Source organism: Cnephaeus nilssonii (assembly GCF_951640355.1).
Source record: "Cnephaeus nilssonii genome assembly, chromosome: 14".
Lineage (NCBI taxonomy): Eukaryota > Metazoa > Chordata > Mammalia > Chiroptera > Vespertilionidae > Cnephaeus > Cnephaeus nilssonii.
This window is the reverse complement of record NC_137085.1, coordinates 55,000,383-55,017,201: the sequence shown is the minus strand read 5'-3', so window position 1 is coordinate 55,017,201 and position 16,819 is coordinate 55,000,383. Positions and strand designations below refer to the sequence as shown.

At 40.1% G+C, this 16,819-nt stretch overlaps 1 protein-coding gene across 1 annotated transcript in view; it reads right to left on the bottom strand.

Annotated features, from left to right (window-relative positions):
• LURAP1L (leucine rich adaptor protein 1 like) overlaps positions 1 to 15,820 on the bottom strand; it is a 45,183-nt gene extending 29,363 nt beyond the window's left edge. The window contains exon 1 of the mRNA XM_079790953.1: positions 14,699 to 15,820. Within this exon, the coding sequence (XP_079647079.1) occupies positions 14,699 to 15,007 (309 nt within the window). The 5' untranslated portion in view covers positions 15,008 to 15,820. The remainder of the gene's footprint in view (positions 1 to 14,698) is intronic.
• Between the last annotated feature and the right edge of the window lie 999 nt (positions 15,821 to 16,819).

Here is a 16,819-nt window from a genome sequence, read left to right as displayed (position 1 = left end):
TAATGTGATGCTCACTGAAGTTTGCTTAACTGCCTCAAACATATAAGATACAGTGTGCCCAGGTCACATTGTACTCCTAAGTCCCCAAGGCCCGTGCCAAGAAGAGTCAGATAATTAATGCCCTGATGACTGATGCTACCCAGGTACTAAACAAGGCTGCCAAAATAAATGATCATTTATTGGTGTACTGATCAGAGAAGAAAAAGAACTCCTTCATTTCTATGGTATGGCAGTGCCCCTGAGAGCAGTGACTCTTGAGACTGACAGTATCTAGGGATAGAGTAGATCGTGCAACCAGGAAGAAATTCTGCTGTCTTGCTTCAAAAAAGGCAGAAAAGTTATTTTTCTTTCTTTTTTTTAAAGTAATGAAATGTGAAAATTGAACTGGAATGCACGGTGTTTCTCTGGGCAGGATGATTCCCGGGTCCTTGTCCAGGTGGGTTCAAAGAATGAAATCACGGACAAAAGGTGGTACAGGAAAAGGTGGAAATTTATTGAGAAACAAGCACAGACTCCCTTGTGGGGAGGAGGAGAGAGTCCCACTAAGTCCCTTTTTTCTTAGGTTTATGAGGGCTGCAATTCCTTGTGTCTTGCTATCCCCTCTGATTGGTCACTATAGCAGCTCCAGAGCTCAAACCTCATGTGAGGTTCCCCTCTTCTTCTCCCTTATTGTTTTTCTATTCCCTTTGGCCTTCCTCTTCCCTCTCTGAATGAGTGGCTTCCTTCCCTTTATTCTGTAAATGTATACCTTCTGCAGCTCTCAGCTCCCTTACTCTATGGAAATATATACCTTCTCGCAGCTCCCTTATTCTGTGAATATATACCTTCTGCAGCTCCCAGCTTTACAGCCTGTGGTTCTCTCCCATAGAGCCCCTTATTCCTAAAACTTCCTAAGCCTGCCTATTTTACCCCTAAAACCCCCTTTCAGTAAAGTGGAACAATAACAAACACTCAAAAGATGTTTTAATATTTCTTCAACCACCAACCTAAATTCCAGGTGACTGGGTTTGGCTGGTGGGAGCCAGGGGAGGCACTGTGGTTCTATGTTCCAATCAAAAAGGAAATGTTGCTAATGCATTCCAAACACAACACTTAGAAGCAGGACTAAGGTGTACTTTAATTTAGATGTTCAGTGTTCGATCCCTAAATAATGGCTGGGCATTATGGAAATACTAGAGGCCCGGTGCATGAAATTCATGCACTGGGGTAGTGGAGTACCTCAGCCCAGCCTGGACCCTCTCGCAGTCCAGGACCCCTTGCTCCTTACCACCTGCCTGCTCGCTGCTCTTTACCACTCGGCTCGTTGCTCCTTAGTGCTGCCGTGGAGGCGGGAGAGACTCCTGCTATTGCTGCTGCACTCGCCAGCCATGAGCCCAGCTTCTGGCTGAGTGGTGCTCCCTCTGAGGGAGCGCACTGACCACCAGGGGGCAGCTCCTGCATTGAGCATCTGCCCCCTGGTGGTCAGTAAACGTCATAGCAACCGGTCGTTCTGGTCGTTCCTCCATAAAGGTCGCTTAGGTGTTTATTGTATAGATAAGTATTGATTAGTCATAGCCTCTGCCCTCAAGGTGATAATAGTGAGGGAGAAAAAGATAGTGAGTAATATTATTCACCAAGTTGAAATATATAACCTAAAACTTGCACAATACGAAAGTGACAAATGAAATTATGTACATAGAATTTTGTCAGACTTTTGCCCCATGGAAACATTTAGCCCTAGAGATAAATAAATGTATTTATAAATGTATTTAGTAAACGTGCTTTTACTGCAGAAATATTCTTTTCTGTGAACAATATTTAATCTACCATTAAATCATTAAGTTTTATAGTGTGACTGAAATCACCAAACTCAGTCATCAAATTAAGTTATACTTGGTCGTTCCTTATGTATTATTTCTTTGCAATACAATTTTATTATCACCTTTTAAAATGACAGAAGACTAGAAAGTGGTTTGAGATTCTTGCCCATGGAATCCTTATCCTTTTCTGCACTTTGAACAGTGACTAATTTTCTCTCTAAAAATGTATATAAACATCTATCCGAGTCCTAATATGTTCCACTCATGTGAAGAGACTGTAGAATGTGTGTAAATATTTCTGAGAGTAGCGGTCAACTTCATTACCTTCCTTTGGTGAACTTGCCCATGTTTAGCATAAGCTACTGTGACTAAAATCCTGAGGGTCCATTGGTTTTTAATGCACCTTATTCTACAGAGAGGACGTTCCTAAGTTGAAGTGGCCAATTCTTACTTAGGCACTAAGCATTCCAGGTGTTACTTCTGTGCAAGGGCACTCAGTGCCAAACTTAGCAACTCAGACTTAGTTCGTGTAGGACAAGAAGCTATTTCACATGTAGTTGTACTCACTTCTTCTTTGAAATGGAATAAAGGGAAGAAAGAGAAAAATGAGTAGTAGAAACAATTCTAATCTCATCTTTTCTTACAAGCACCAAAGAGTTAAGCTAATAATCAAATGGGAAGGACAGAAAAACTAATGCTTAATGAGCTCTTTCTGTGTAGCAGGCCAAATCCCAGCTATTTTACATATATTAAACTCACTATGTGCTTAAAGGCACATAGCTGATAAAAGGCAGAGCTATAATTCCTTGACTTCAACTCTACCTTATTCTGAAGCACACATTCTTGAATTTTTTATTTTTTAAATTCTATCATTTTTTTCTTAACAAAATACAAAATATACTCAGTGTAGAACAAGCATACCAAACTCAAAGGCTAACATGGGCCAAATAAACAAGTTTTAAGTTTATGTGGGCCGCAAAAAAACAAAAGCTTCAATTTTCGTAGCAACGTAGGTTTATTTCGATAGAGACATGCTGAATACAAAGGGCTGAAATAAATGAGTAATAGATCATGAATATTTGTTGTGGGCTGCATGTGGCCTGCGGGCCACAAGTTTGACATGGTTGGTGTAGAGCAGTGGTCGGCAAACTCATTAGTCAACAGAGTGGCAAATCGCGGCTCGCGAGCCGCAGTTTGCCGACCACTGGTAGAGGAACTGGATCAAACAAGAGCTCAATAGAAAAACAAACAAAAAATATATCACCCATAACTCTACCATCCAATGATACCACTGTGAATATTATAGGATATTTTTATTTCCAACCTTTTTCCTAAGCATATTATATCCAAAACTGTTTTTGCTGTTCATAAATAATTTTATAATATAATTTAAATAGTTAAACAAATTTCTATCATATGCACATAAATAACCTACCCACCATCATTGGTCATTTAGATTACTTTTATTTTTCAATCTTGAATACCAAAATTACAGCCTATATTTTTGTGTGCATATTCATTATTTCCTTAGGGTAAGTAAATTTCTATATTTATCCTAAGTATTCCTGGCACCAGAATTGCTATGTCCAAGGATATTTTTTCCTTTTTTAAATACAGTGTCAAGTTTACCTCTAACGGTACCTTGAACATACACACTACTAGCCGCAGTGAGGAGAGTGCCTGTTTCTCTCCACTCTTGCCAAGACATGGCTTTGCCATTCTTTTCTCATTTGGCAAGAAAGTCCTTTGTTTTATGCATATACACAGAAACCCAGGAGGAGCTCATTGAGCTTTTATTGTGTTTTATACTGGAGAGCTTTCATCTTAGGTTATAAATCCATAGCTTGTAGACACACATGCTAGAGCATTTTTCCCCATAGTGAAGGATTGTAGAGTTTGTTTTTTTGATGAACAACTGGAATTGCCAATTAACAATTATAATGAATAGAAGTATCTGAACATGGAATGTTCTGTCTTGTGAGCCAGGGAAGTAACCATCACTGAAGAAGTTGAAGAAAAAAAATTATCAGCTGACTAGCATGCCAGTAGGGAATTGGTCTAGATGACCTCTATAGTTTCTTTCTACCTTAAGGTCTTTGATGCTCTTTTCTTTGTTGTTGTTGTTGTTATTATTATTATTATTATTTCTAGAGAAGCAAGCAAGAATTTATTGACCACCGAAAAAATATATGTAGGACAGTAAAACAAAGAAGGGCATAGAAGAAGCAACAGGAGAGCCTACGCTCGTCTGCCTTGGCTCACCAGGAAGTCAGAGAAAAAGGGGCCTTGGAGTCAGGTTCAGGGGGTTAGCCTGGGAGGAGCTGCCTCTGCCCATTGCTCCCCTGGTTGCAAGTCTCGCGGAGTTCCTTGTAGTTGAGGAGATGCACACCTGTGGGGAAAGGAGAAGGGGAAGGGAATGGCCTGGGTGTGCTCCCTGGAGGGAGAGCAGCCTGGGACCTAGCTGCCCCTGCCCATTCTCCCCTGGCTGCGAGTCTCATGGGGCCCCTTGGAGTTTAGGAGATACATGATTATGTGGGAAGGAGAGGGGGGAGGGGATGGCGTGGGAGTGACCCCTGGAGAGAGAGCACCCTATGATGCTCTTTTCTATTTCTAGAGATTATTGACTCTGTATTTTCGCCTCATCAATTGCAATATTTTTATACAAATAGAGTGATTCTCTCAGACTGCTGTACTTTGTCAGTAATCTATCCAAAGTGGCATCACTGTAAGTTATGCTTTGAAGCAATATATATATCTATAATCAATACCAGAGTGTTTGCTGAATCTAGAAAATTAGCTGCAACATGAGCTCCTGAGAGTTTCAATGTGAAAAGTATGCATGCATGTATAGTCACAAAAATATATGTATAATTATAGCTAAAGTATGTAAGAAACCAAAGGTATGCTTTCATGTGTTCAGAAAATTTCTAGGAGGGTACATAAAATATTATTCTTAGTAGTTGTCTCTAAGGAGGGGAAATTGAGTAAAGGGATGTGGGGAACTTTTATTTTCCACTTTAGATCATTTATACTGTTGGCATGTTTCAATGACTGCATGTAAGAATTTATTCATCATAATTTAAGATTTTATGAAATTAAGAGAAAATTTGGAAACAGAGTTAACTTCACACCAATAAAAAGCCAATAGGAGCTATTTATCATTAAATTGTCAGCAAAGGAACTATCGGTATCTGAATTGAACAGCCTTACTGCCTAACTGCCTAACCAAGTTGGACTTAATCACCAACTTGTGATAGTGGCTTGTGAGGAGGGACTTTTCTTCTCAATATATGAAAAGTTGGAGACTTAAGTCCTAAGTTAACATACAGAGAGAAAATTCCATAATTTTAATTACAAACAGATAATTCTGACCATTTTTTTTTTTTAGTTTGCATAAAAAGAATCTATGGTATCCATCAAATCTTTTTTAAACCTTAAAAATTATTCAAGAAAAGCTGATGCTGATAGTAGAGGGGGACATGCATGTGAATGTGATTCTAGAACTTAGAAATGAGGGATTATTCCCTGAAAATCTGAAATTAATCATAAGGCATCAGAGGTCAGGATTGAACTATCACCCCTAAAGACAGTCCAGTGTGCCCAACTCCTGACTGATGGGATTAACATTTTGAAGACTAACAGGTGTCAGAATATAGGCTTAACTGCAATGGACATGCTGCCTGACCCAACCAAGGCAGTTTTTTAATTAGTAACTGGTTGAGGTTTATATGAGAAGTGACAAAATAGGATAAAAATTAACTAGATAAACATTTCTTAAGTTCTATCAGGAATCTGTTTGTATTGCCTAACACCCCACAGTGCCTACCTCAAAAGAGGGTGAGGGGTAAGAATATAACAACATATACATGAAAACTGTTCACAGTACTAACTGACATAATGTAATCATCCAATGCATGTCAGATGACATAATAAAGTAAGGAAAATGAAATCTATAACAACAAAATTATGTGAATGTGTACGTATACTCTGCAGTATATATGCAGGCAAAGACATAGAGAAAGACCTGAGAGGATTCATACCAAACTTCCACGGCAGTTTCCTTTGGGGTATAGAGTAATATGGGGGAGCTAAAGTACTGAGGATAAGTGAAGGGAGACTTTAGTTTTCCTTTTTTAATATGTCTATATTTCTGGAAGTTTTATAATGAAAAATCCTATCTTTAACTTTGAAAAAGAAAACTATAATGTGTTTGAAGAAATACCAAAGGATACATTGGTAGATGTGAGATGAAATTACTGTAAAAATGTACATTCACAATAAATGAGCACACTTCGTGGTACTCAGATATAGTATGATTTGCGAGTAATTTAGATTCACCATGTAGCCAGGCTCACAGTGGTTCTTGTTTGAATAAATGGCTGAGAAACCACTTCTAGTGACTTAGTCAAGTTAATTAACCTCTGTAAGCCAGTTTCCTTATCTATAAAATGAACATATGCATATATGTGTAACCCATGGACACAGACTAGCGCAGTAAAGGCCTGTAGTGGAGGGCGGCAGTGGGGTGGAGTCAATGGAGAGGGAAAAGGAGGACATCTCTAATACTTTGAACAATAAAGATAAATTTTTTAAAGAGAGTCGTTGGGCTGGTGGCACCATTTTTTTTTCTATGACAGATAATGTCTAACTGGTGAAAAAAGTACATGTTGGTATAGCCATTTTAACATACATAGAAATTTGATAATAAATAGACATAATAATAAAAAATAGCTACATATAAACATCCATGTCTTTAGTTATTCCTCCTGGGAGAGCTTATGGTAAATAAGTATACAGTTTAAACTATTTAATATTTTGAAAATTTTGAAAGAAAAGCAGATATATACATTTAATCCTGGGTGTCAACAAAAGCATAGAGGTAATCTCAAGCATGAAATGTAATACCATAGTCATGGTTAAAAGCTCCGATCCTGGGGGGAGAGGGGAAGCTAGAAGAGGTCAATGGGGAAAGAAAGGGTACATCTATATTACTTTCAACAATAAAGGTAAATTAAAAAAAAAAAAAAGCTCAGATACTGACTACAACTAGCTCATCTTCTTACTATCTTGGTAATCTTAAGCATCAATAATAAACCTCAATACTTTATAAGATAACTGTGAAAATTATGTTTAGTTACGATAACTATAAGGTTTTAATGAGATGATACATATAACATGTTTAACATAGTACCTGGCACATAGAAAGATCTCATTATATGGTGATGGAAGACCTGACTTGGGGTGGTGAACACAATACAATATGTAGATGATGTATTATAGAATTGTACACCCGGAACCTATACAATTTTATTAACCAATGTCACCCAAATAAATTCACAATAAACGAATGAATGAATGAATGAAAGGTCTCATTCATTATAAGTAACCAAATATTAGTCTTCAGTTCCTCAGACTACCTAGGATACTGAAAATTAGTTTCATTAACCTATGCTACTATACTCTGCTTGCACTGCAGCTGGGGAAAGGCTATCCACATTTCTTTTTTGCTTTTGTATAGAAATGTGGTCCCTATGGAAAATCTAATGACATGGTTGATGCTATGATAGTCCGTTTGGTAAAAGAGGTGCCTAAGCTTTCATCTGTCGCAAAGCCGCATTGCCCATCTAGGGCTTCTTGTCTAAAGTCAACAGAACAGCCATGTAATTGACATAATACCTGTTAACTGTCATCATTCTCACTGTTTTTGAATGCCTATGTAATAACTGATTTTCTTATTTCATTGAGTTAATATAGTGCCTTGGTAGAGATGCCTTTATCCCTATGTGGAAAAGAAATAGTATTATAACTTGCTCAGAAATACTATTATAACTTGCTCAGTGCCACATACCAGTGAGTGAGAGAGCCAAGGCTAGAATGCGGGACCGTGGAAGATGAGCTAAAGTCTCTGCAGGGATAGAGTGTTGGGCCCAGACAGCCTGCGGGGCCCTGTTGGTTTGTATCCTGTCTTGTTCTAGACGTGACTGGAGTCCTAGCTTGTCTGATTCCAAAACCAGTGAAGGTTCCAGCAAACCAGAGGTCCACCACATGAGTAGTGAATAAACAACCTTTAAAGAAGTACAACAAAAAAAGGTCCTTCAAAAAAATAGAAACAAATTCTCAGGGACCCCAGAGACTCCAGACATAAATCCCAGTTTCAGAAGTAGTATCTTAAAAGCTAAAGTCTTAGTGTGTGAAAAAGTCTTTTCATTGTGACTCACCACTACAAAGTGGAAGGTAAAAAGGTGTTTTTTTTTATGCAATCACCCAAGTGAACATAACCAGTTTTAAAATTGGCGTAAAATGTGGTCTTTCAAGGTCAGGGCATGATGGTTGTGTAACTTGAGTAAAAATGAAGGTAATTCTTTTTTTGTCAGAATATGTTCCTCATGAGTGTACCAATCATTCAACATACATTTCTAGGGACAGGGCTGGGCTCATCCGTTTTTGGAAATGTCACTGTTTTCAAGTTATGTATAAATCCTCAGCATTCTGTCTGTGTAACATTACTATCTTTGCCTGCACTGCCATTAATTTTGAGCCACTGTATAAGGAGACATGTTTCAACAAGATTTGTTTACTAGAGTAAGGAAGTTGAATAATACTCCATGCACAACATGACAGAAGAAACTACTGTTAGGAATCAGATTTCCTGATCTCCTTTATGTCTTTATCCCTAATATTAATTAAGCCTATAATTTACATAGTTATTAGCACTTTTAATTCCTTGTACAAGGCACATTTGTTGTGAGAAATCTCCTCAGCTTTATCTGTTAGTCTCAACATTTATGTCTAATCTCCACCATGGCATCACACACCTGCTGATGTATTTGTTTGTAATCTTTCTCTGGCCAAATTATATTCCCATTTTATCTTTTCAGCTCTCTTGTGAACTCGTCAAGGAAGTTGCATTCTACTTTCAGCTTCTCAATTATATATCAAAGGGCTTTCCTTAAGTTTTTGTCCAACTTAAAAAAATAACTAAATTTTAGCACCAGTGATATAAATCTTGTTGTCTACTTAAGTTGAAGTATAGCTGATGCAAGTGTGAAGTTCATGTAGTAAAATTCTTTTTTGAGGGTATATAAGATAACTTTTTTTTCAATAAAAATATATTTTATTGATTTTACAGAGAGGAAGGGAGATAGTTAGAAACATCTATGAGAGAGAAACATAGATCAGCTGCCTCCTGCATGCCCCCTACTGGGGATGTGCCTGCAATCAAGGTACGTACCCTTGACAGGAATTGAATGTGGGACCCTTCAGTCTGCAGGCCGAGGCTCTATCCACTGAGCCAAACCAGTTAGGGCAATAATTTTTCTTTTTACTACAAAATAAGTAAGCCATTTAACACAGGGTACACACATGAAAAAGATCAGTGGGAGAAAGTATCGGTAACATTTTTTTTTTACTATTTTATTATTATTATTTTAAATTTATCTTTATTGTTGAAAGTATTACACATATCCCCTTTGTTTTTTTGTTTTTCCCATTGACCCCCTCCACCCAGCACCTGCCCCTCCCAGGCCTTCACCACAAGATTTGTCTGTGTCCAAGGGCCATGCATATATGCATATGAATTCCCTGCTAATCACTCCCCACCCTCCCACCCCGCCTTCCCTCTGAAAGATAACATGTTGATTTATGTTCCAGTATTACTTGATATGTCTGTATTTGTGTCTACTACTGTATTTGCCTAGAAAACTTTATTAAAGCAAGAGTTGATGAGTTGGATGAGGTATTTAAATGCTTTAATAGTAGGAAAAAATAACTTAAGATTGATTTTACCTCACTACTACATAGCTGCTATGCAAATAATTTGCAAAAATATGGAAATCAGGACACAATATTTTCAACTTAGTTTTTATAGTGGCGCTGCAGTAACCATCCCAACATAATAAAGAGTTGACTAAAATCCAGAATATGGCATCTACAAGTAATACGTACTTCTTGACAAACTCTACTTTGATTTTGTAAACAGTAATTATGTAGGAAGGCAAATGTGGGAAGGTGTATTAGACTCCTTCTAATTCCAGGTTCTAGTTCTTTAGTAATTGCTTTCATAATCTCCTGCATTTCAAATTTCTTTCAAAGTAAATTGATGTAGATAATTTTCACTCTCAAGCTAGATGTATGATATGGACGCATTCAAGTAGCACTAAAACTCTTTACACGTATTGTAAAAGTGCAATATAAAATTAATCACTAAGAAATAAAATGCAGGTTCTAACAGAGATTATTTATAATTATTGGAAAATATTTGGATATTCTGAGATATTCTAGAACTTAGAGTAATACTACTTGATAAGTAATGCTTAAAGTCCCAGACTTAAGAAAATTTTGCCAAAGGAATCTCTATGCACTGAAAGAAGTATAATATATAATACTCAAAACAATGTATTGGTGCCACGCCCTCCAAAAAAAAGGAGTCTTTGCATAGAGAGTAGGAAGAAAATTTCAAATATAACAGACCTTGGATGACCGGCTTTTTAAGGTAGGCATTTTGTTCTATATTCCCAAGGTCTTGAGGCAGACCTGGTACATAGTAGGCATTCAGTAAATATTTGTTGGTTGTTGAATGAACCCCTGTCTGAAACAACCCCGGGCATGCATCCTGAGGGATTCTTTTGATTGGTCTCTTAGTACTTTAAGATATCACAGATGTATAAAAAATATATTTTGAAGGGAAATTATTGGGCTACAGACCAGAATGGTCATAAAAACACAGTACATGGATTCAGATGATTGAGTTAAGTTGTGATTCTGTCCACTAGAAAGCTGTGTGACCTTGGCCTGCTTTCTCAACCTTCTCTAAGCCACAATGGTCACATTTGTAAAATATGAAAGAAAATAATTCCTTTCCCAGTATGGTCTTAGACACAAATGATATGACAGATATTAAAACACTCTGTGAACTGAAAAGTAGTGAACAAATATTATTGGGCATAATTTGTACAAGAGGTCTGAAATCTATTTTTAATTTTATCATACATTTCCTATGTATAGCTCTTCATTTTTTATTGTATTGTCAAATTTCCTCATCTTTAAATTAAAAATAAAAATACTTTACACATTGGGAAAATTTGCTCCCTCCCCCAAACATCCTGATATTCCTGAAAAATTTATTTTGCAATATTTTCCTTCCTACACCTCTATTATGTATGGTGCTATTTATGTTGTTAATAAGAGTTTCAACATTAAGAAAATTGATCACAGAAACAGATTCTCCCCCCTCTTCAATCTTTTTCAACTTTCTTCCATCACAATGCATTTCACAGGCCTCTATGAGCATGGATTATAACATTAACTGATAAGAGTTAAGGAAATGATTCATAAAAGCATAAAAGGAGATGAGAGAGACAATGATAAAGTCATGTGCATGTAAAGAATCTTAAGACTACTTCCCTGCAAGGCTAGGCTGTATTGTGTCTATGGTATACACATCCATTCTAATAGGAAAAGAAGGAGGCTAATTCCTGGAAGTCTCTAGAAAGGTGTGTGCATGGCTAAGGTATTTCTTAGGAAGGAGTTATGAAGGCAAGATCAAAGCCTGATAATTCTAGACTATCCAGAAGAAAAATCTGTGAACAACTCAAAATAATGAGCATGAACTATGGGGTCGAAGCTTAACTCAATGCTCATGGTAGAGGATAGACAAGGACATAAAAATCATGATTAAGAGATCATAGCTCAACTTCTCTACAGGGAGACACTAGGGAAGATAGGAAGAACTGCATCTGTTCGGTGTTTATAAGAAAACTGCCAAGTCTACATGAAAACGAATCGGTTGCTTTGCAACTATGCTAAAGCTGAACACCCAGGGAGTTATGTAAAATGGGGGGAAACTCTCTCATTGGCCAGGGAATATACCTGTTTTCAGACCCTTCTCTCTCACATCTCATGGCCAGTGTTATCATGTGCTCCATGGAGACCTTTATTAGAGCACAACATTGAACACAGGACATCTGTTCTGGCATGAATTCTCCTAAGCGCATAGATGTTTCACATAGAAAATATAATGAATAGTCACGTTAGCAATGTGCCTCTGCTGTTACTGTTTCTATTTGCTTTTTAAAGTTTATTTCTTAATATACCATGATCATTACACACAGCAAGATCTGGTTTGGGGAAACTGATTTTTATTAACTCTATAACATTGTCATTAAGAAAAACAGATATATCTAGAAAGTGTTGAAGAGGAACAGAATACCTGACCTCTATATATACCACTTTGGAATTTGGATTATTTTGAGCTGAAGACAATCAAGACCCAGCAGGCTGGAGAAAAAATGTTACTTCTCCCTTAACTACCTAAAAGAATTCAGATAGGGGGCCTGGTTCAGAAAGAGAGCTATTACCAGAGATAACTTTTATCTGAACAACCCGTCTGTAAGCCAGGCAAACATCTAATTTCCAAACATCTGCTCTTCTTCTTGGCCTGAGAATTACCTTTCTCCCCTTTGAAGCCCTGGGGCCCTGTTCCATTACTTTTCTCAGAGAGGCAAATGAGCCTCAACTGCCTAACTTGACCTTGTGTCTCACATTTTATTGGGGTTACCGCACATATGAAATTAAATTTGTTTTTCTCTTGTTAATCTGTCTTATGTCAGTTTACTTGTTAGACCAGCCAAAGAACCAAGAAGAATAAGAGGAAATTTTCCTCCTTAATAGTGTCTTTAGTTGTTAATAACCAGATGTGGGTGTTTTTTTTTTAACCCTACAGAGTTACAGAACACATTTGACTTGATATAGTGAAAATAATAAATGGCAAATGAGTACAAGAAATTGGAGAGCCTTAATAGAGAGGCTCCTTGACTTTTTCATTTTGTATTTTCAGCAGCCAGTTAATTACCAGGTATAATAAATGCTTAGTAAATACTTGTTGAATAACGAATATGTATAACCTGTGTATCTGGACAGTGAAACATGAATATAGTATAAAATCATTTGCATTACACATGATGTATGAATATATACACATACAACTAGCCATTCATGTGTTGTGTGTGCATGTGCACGCGCGCACGCGCACACATACACACATATATTTCTCACCTGAGGATATGCTTTTATTTTATTATATTTATTTATTTTTAAATATGTATTATATTGATTTCAGAGATGAAGGGAGAGGCAGAGAGAGAGAGATAGAAACATCAGTGATGAGAGAGAATCATTGATTGGCTGCCTCCTGCACACCTCCTACTGGGGATTGAGCCTGCAACCCGGGCATGTGCCCTTGACCAGAATCAAACCAGGGACTCGTTAGTCCACAGGCCGATGTTCTACCCACTGAGCCAAACCAGCTAGGGCTGATTTTATTTATTTTTTAAAGAGAGAGGGAAGGACAGAAAGAGAGAGGAGAACTTGGATATGAGAGCAACATTGATCAGTTGCCTCCCAAATGGGCCCCCACTGGGGATCAAACCAGCAACCTAGGTATGTGCCCTGACAGGGAATTGAACCCACCCACAACCTCTTGGTGTACAGGAGGATGCCCCAACCAACTGAGGCATGGGGCTAGGGCTATAGCTATATATTTTTTAAACATCTGGGCATTCCATGTAGGGAGAAAATGAATACTTGAGACATACAAGATACAGAATGGCTTTAAAGAACTTGAGAGAGGTTTTTAGAGTGTTTCCTAGAGCCTTCATGTGGTGAAAATTCTGAATATGGGACATATCTGGAAGACTGGCTTTTTGTGCTCATATGATTGCCAAGATTACTTTAGGCTGTGGAATTCACTCCCTCCAGAGTGTTCCAACTGCAGAAAGAGAGGAGGGAAACACCTCTGGTTACTTCTTCTCAATGCAAAGCTCCTCCGTAGACAGCATCATTTATGTAGAAAATCCTTCCAACCACCCCTTGAGAAGGTCCCTGTTTCCAACTTTCCTTCTCCCCAACCTGGCAGAAAATGCTGTTGATTTGTTGTCATTTTCCTCAAAATATTCGGGAAGGAATCATTTCCTCCGATCAGATCACTTCATTGTACACATAAACTGAGGCCACACAGAAGTGACTTGCACAAGAGCTTCTGGCAAGTGCCTTTATCTAAATCCATCAGGAGTAAGGAGTGTCCCTGTCCCTGTACTCCTCCCACCCGCCCTTTCTTAGGCTAACTGTAACATTTGCAAACCGCACAGAACACAATTGCAGATTGAGGGTTGAGGGGGGAGGTTCGGAAGTGGTGATTAGCAAATCCCTGGGCCTGGAGATCACCTGCTCTCTTGGATCAAAACAGTGTAACAAGCTATTCATGAGAACATCCAGGACAGGACGAGTGGGCCATTGTTTTCAGAACCAGCTGTGGAGAAGCAGCTCCACAGTGGCCTTGGAACAGCAGCTGCACCAAGGGGCGGAGGCCATGGAGGTGGGAGAGGAGGGAGCGAGCTAGTCAGGCCGGCTGCGGGGACCCCGCGGCGCCACCTCTCGGCAAACCCGGAAGTGTTTCCGTAATAAGTGCAATGGCCCGAGCCACCTTTTTGAACCTAAAGTGTGAATGGCTGGGAGCAGGCCCCAGATGCTTCTGTAGTAACCGCAAACCCTGGGGGGACTGGTGCCCGGGAGACTGCGCTCTGGCCGCTAAATGGTCAGAGCCAGGGCGCACCGAGTCCTCCCAATGGGAAAGTACGCAGAACAGAGCAGGCTCTGCTCTCCTGGCGAACCGTGAACCGAGCAAAGTCCGGGGTAAACAAGCCTCGCAGCGGCTGCCTCCAGACCTGCACCCCCTGTGTGTTCCTCTCCCCCTCATTTCCCACGCATCGGAACCCACCCACCCCTGCAGCCCTGGCCACCCTCTCTCCCAGGCCGTATCTTCCCATCTCCGATCTCCGCTTTATTTTATTTATTTTTTTGGCCGGGGAGGCCCCCATCCCCACAGCTGGCGCACCACCACTCACCATCTCTTGCCTGAGGAGGTGCAGCTTGGTTTCCAGCCTCTCCAGGGTGCCGGAGTGGCTACGTCTTCCTGGGGAGCCCGAGGTTGGGGAGGACGAAGAGGAGGACGACAAGGAGGGAGGGAGGCTGCAGCAGCTGCTGCTGCTACTACAGCCGCCGCCGCCGCCGCCGCTGCTCCCCCCACAGGGGTCCCTGCTCCTTTCCAGGGGAACCGGCTCCTCCCCACGCAGCGAGCGCACTAGGCTCTCCGGCACTTTGCGCCCCAGCTTCAGCTCGATGTCTCTGAGGTCTGGCACTGTCGCGTCTTCCATGACTTTTCAAGAGCGATGCTAATGGCAGGAAAACGCTGCGGCTGCGAGGTGGCAGCGGCTTCTAAGTGGGCCCCCGAGGTCAGAGGGCCCCTCCAGCCGCCAGGGCGTCTGTCTATCCTCGGCGGACCCAGAGCACCCTCCGCTCCATAACCGCCGGTGCGTATCCACCCTGCAGTCTGCACAGGACGCACAGGGTCCCAGCCGCAGTCCCCTGGTCGCCGTAACTCCTCCGACTCTTACCAAGATTAGAGAGACCAATGCATCCTCTTCCCTTTTGGCCACTCCACTGCGAAGTTGAGTTTAATTGATATTGCAGAGAGGGGGAGAATGCAAGTACTACAGACCGAAAGGAAATAGAGGGAAATGAAGCCCGCTCTAGCTTTCTGGGGGGAAATCACGTTATAAAACTGTCCATCACATCCCTGCGCCATTCACGGACTGCCCATCTGGTCCCGCGCGACACAAAATAATGATGTGGCCACACTCCAGCGTCGTTTCATTTTCCAGCCATAATTCTCCCAGCTTTCAAGGATCGTCAGAAATCATCTCTGGTCAGCGACAGAGGAGGGCGGGCGGGTGCCTGGACGCATGCAAGGAGATGGTACGCAGGAGTTTAAGGGCTTCCTCGATCCAGTAGAAATACCCTTCTTGCCATTTAGGCTGTTTGATCCAAGTCATTGTGTTCGTGCGAGCCTCAGAAACTTTAAACTGCGCTGGCAGGTGGACCAAGCCAGGGCCAACCCCTGTACCCCTGTACCGTATATCCTAGGCAAGAAGAGCAACACATTTCCGCACCCCTGCTGCCAGTGGTAGTTTTAGTTGGGAGTTCCTAATAGGAGTATTAGATTTCAGTTTTCCCGGCGGAATTGTCTGGCACCTACAACCTTTACAACAGTTAGGGACTATTGGAGGCAGAATAATGACTTTAAAGGTTGTGTCATACCTCACCCCACCCCCATCTTCCCAAGGCAAAAAATGTAACTTTAAAAGCCTTTCTTAATAATTTTATACGAATAAAAAGTAACCAAGTGAGAATGCACAACCAAAATTAATGGTTACCTAATGTAACAGTATGTCACTACACGCAGAAGTGAAGAAATAAATAGCCAGAATAATGCATATGATTACTGAAGATAGCTATGGATTTAAAACGGGGGGGGGGGGGGGGGGGTTGCTGAGATGCTTTTACTTTAATTATGGAGGGAAAATATTGAGCATAACTAGTCAAAAAGTTGTCTCTGATAATTTATGTTTTCAACTATTTAAGAGTATGCCATCTGTTGATCTGAGATACTTTTACCAAGGAAGTTATAATGGATTATAGGTTTGATTCAACATGGCATTTATGCTAATATCTTCAAGTGGAGGGTACCATTTTCAATACAGTGAAGTCTAATTTTAGGGTTCCATTGGGATATTTTGAAATATGGCCCTCCTATTTCTGGGACAAATAAGTATTTGTGGTATCAGTCCTTCCCACCTCCATTCCCAGGGACATCACTTGGGTTTTGTCAACACTTGTAAGTTCAGAGGCAGACATTTCTGAGACTTTGTTTCTAGACTCATCTAGAAAGTCTAGGGATAGGAAACGGGGCTTCTGAATGAAGCATTTCATGTCAGGGAGAAAGTTGCTGAAGTTCTCTTGTCAGCATGTCAAATATTTGTGTTATTTCTCTTAAAAAAATAGAGAATAGTTGTAAATTAGGTGGCCCTTTTTAAAGTTGGAACAACCATTTATGGAATCAAAGGAGAACAAGACTAAATCTCAACTCACTGATAAAACTACATGCTTTATACTAAATTTGGAAAACC